The 3603-nt window shown below is 34.1% G+C and overlaps 1 protein-coding gene across 1 annotated transcript in view; it reads right to left on the minus strand.

Annotated features, from left to right (window-relative positions):
* LOC107612956 overlaps nt 1–3603 on the minus strand; it is a gene marked incomplete in the record, with an annotated part of 17345 nt that overhangs the window by 6455 nt on the left and 7287 nt on the right. The window contains 3 exon segments of the mRNA XM_016314756.2: nt 909–1019; nt 1925–1990; nt 2936–3055. Coding sequence (XP_016170242.1) covers nt 909–1019; nt 1925–1990; nt 2936–3055 — 297 coding nt within the window.

The following is a 3603-nucleotide window of genomic DNA, read 5'->3' on the forward strand; positions in this document are numbered from 1 at the left end:
CTCACCTGAAATACAACATCAAACATCCAATACTACTCAATGTGGGACTTTGAACACCCCATAGTTACCCAAGTCCCTAACAATTCAGTTGTAAGAGAACAGCAGTAGCAGAATATATACAAGAAATAGGTGGAACAAGAGAATACAGTAGAGAAATAAAACAGAAGAATGAATGTAGAAGCAGAAGAGCATAATGAAATCAGTATGATATCATTCTTTTCTTGTGAAGGTGTTATTGAAGATAGAAAATGCAGAAACGAGCATAGAGGTGGCAGTCAAGAGGCCACCACTCTCCTAAGGGTCCTGTTCTATCCAAATCCTCAATAGATCTCCTCTAATTCCCCTGCTATCACTTATAAACACTTTCAATCCTCTCTTTCTTCTAACAGAATTCCTCACTTTGCATGAATCCTCCCCTCCCTTATGCCAGCTATCCTATTTGTTACACTGCTGATCCCACTTGATTCTCTCCCTCGGTTCTCTTTTTCTTATCTCACCAGCTGTAAATAAAAGATAGTGGATGTATTTTATCACCTTTCCCACTCCCTTCTTCAACGAACTTAACTCCTTTGGCCATTAGGCATCAAGAATGGAAATTCCCCAGGTCAACTTTACCTATAACAGCGCAGGTGATTTTTCTATTTCAACATTTTCTAAGAAAAGGATTGTAAGAGTTAATTAAATCCTCTTTATTATCTTAAATTTTTCCGTTTATTTAAAATACTCACTGTAGTTGTAACCTAATTGGAGAGAGATGTAGAGTAGTTACATGCCCAAAAAAATGTTGTCATCTTGAATGACAGTTCAAAAGTAATTTCAGTTGAAAGACTTAACTAAAAAAAGGGGAAAATATTTTTTATTCTTAAAAGTAAATAACAATCACACAACATATCAAGAAAGTTTAGTACCTTCTCCTCTAAGCCAATAACTTCAGATGCCAATAACTTTGCACGCTCATCAGCAGCATTACACTCCAGTTGTGCATTTGCGTATTCACTCTTGACAGACTCAAGCTCAACCTGTTGCATGAAGGGTCACACAGTGGCACCAATACCAGAAAGAAGAATGCAGCACCAGAAAGCATTTTACAGAGATATGAAAAAATCAGTCCATTCCAATCAAGGAGAGAATTCAGAATCAAATATATAGAATGTCTAACTTATTCAAAAGTCATCTAATTACACCAATATTTTGAACTCAAAAACATGACCATGACAATCTAAGTTACCATTGGAAACATGAGAACATGGGCAGGTTCCCAAATAGTAAACCACAATGATGATGGGATGATCACAAACAAAAAAAGATTATGTGGATTTCAAGAAAGATACAAGTTTTTTAGATTATCACAAATAAAATAACAAATTGCGTTGGTTTCACACCTTCTCTAAGAATTCTGGTAAGTATATAATGCCCTTAGTTATACATTTCAAATCAATGGTATCAAACATCAGTTGATTTAAAAGGCAATGACTAAATCAGATGTAAACTGTAAAACCACTTCCAGAATGCCAGAATAAGATATCTTGGCAAAAAGATATTAAGATCCATCCCATGTATATAACCAAAATCTTTTTACATTCTACTTTGATGTTCAATGTAACAAGTTCAATAGGCTTGGCTACATCAAGTTTGATACAAAATCCAATTATATAGTTGGAGGTCAGCTCAAACACCGTGCTATCAGATCAAAATTGTAATCCACCTTGATCAATCATTTAGGACATTTGCAACTCATAACAATGTTAAAATTTGTAAATTTGCAAATCTAAACGAAAATTTAAAATTAATTTTCATTATGAGATTCAGTATCATAAATGACATATGTGCGCATGAACATGCAAAACAAGACTATGAATGCATATAATAGAACACGAGCACAGCCAATACAATTACACATTTAGGTATGGAATCTTATACAAACCAGGTGCACTTTGATATCTTCTTGTAACTTCTCCATGTCCAATTTTAATTGATTGACAACACTTCGCTACAAAAACATGAATGAAATTCATTAAAACAAATTAGAAGATATTATTACTTATTCTCATGGGCAACTATTCTACGTCTAAAGTAGAGGCAATATAGCAATTTTAGTTGAAATTCTGATTCTTAGTAATGACCCAAACAGTATGGAACAAAGCAGTTCTATCAAAAGCAATAACCCAGGAGTAAACTAATCTGCTACTTGAGACATTTGCACAATTGCTATCACTTTAAAACATGTTCAGGTCCTTTTCTATACCCACACAACAGAGTTCAACAATATTCTAAATGCAGATCTCTTGCCAAGGGAGCACAAGCAGACCCAAAATCAAGTGACATACATCAAACATACTAAAAAATAGGGGAAAACAAAGCGTCCAAAGCATCTCGTGTTACCCAAGTTTGGGAAAGGGTCACACTCTAACCTAATGCATGCATCAGTGGCTAATTCCATGGCTTCAACCTATGACCTTGAGGTCGCACAAAAGACAATTCAACTGTTGATAAAAGGCTGCCCTTCATATCACATAAGCTAAATATGCATTCTATTACAATGCAAAAACAACTGTGATATTGGTTCAGAATTCAACCACACAGAACACACACATCCTAAGAAATAACCATATGTGGCCTTTTAACCTGCAAAATGTTACTATTTTACAAAGTATTTGACCTTAGTGTCATAACTAGCGTTGATTTTACAATCACAGAAATGATAGTCTTCAAATTAACTATTGAAGATCTCAACATCAGCCAACATAACATGCTGAATGGAATTGGATACTGAATTCTGAAACACTGAAACATGTATTAAAAATATTTGGTAAGAACTATAATTAGGACATCTAGTTGACCACGAAACATTATATATAAGTGTGCAACTAAAATAAAAAACTACAACAGTTCCCAAGATTGATATCTGAAAATAACACTAAACCCACAAGCTAACCTGCTGATTATAATTATCAGTCAAAGATGAATTTTCTGCAGCTAGTGATTCTGCTAACACTTGAGAAGCCTCAAGAGCACGTTGCAAAGAAAACTTTTCTTGTGTCAAATCTTCAATATGCTGCAGAGAAATAACAAGGAAACAGGGGGAAATGAAAATATAAATAATAACTTCTCATAGAAAATTTTATAGGCAGAGATTGAGAGAAAAGGAAATCAAAGGAGCATAATGCACAACACAGAGAAACCACAATGAACAACTAAATACTAAGTGGATAAACCATTCAATAAAGCATGTCATTCAGATTATATGATAGATAAAGAAAGACCAATAAATAGACCATGAGCATACAAAAAAAGGGATGCCAAAACATGTATTAAAGATAAGGTGAATCGCTCATCACATCACAAGCACACTGATAGTCCTCCCTGTCATTTTTATGGAAAAATAAAAAAATATAAATAATTAATAGAAGAAAATAAACTGCTACACCCACAAACTTAAAACCTTTTCTAAAGCATGTCATATGATAGATAAAGAAAGACCAATAAATAGACCATGAGCATACAAAAAAAGGGATGCCAAAACATGTATTAAAGATAAGGTGAATCGCTCATCACATCACAAGCACACTGATAGTCCTCCCTGTCATTTCTGTCATTTTTATG

This window comes from Arachis ipaensis, chromosome B08, assembly GCF_000816755.2.
Source record: "Arachis ipaensis cultivar K30076 chromosome B08, Araip1.1, whole genome shotgun sequence".
NCBI classification, from domain to species: domain Eukaryota; kingdom Viridiplantae; phylum Streptophyta; class Magnoliopsida; order Fabales; family Fabaceae; genus Arachis; species Arachis ipaensis.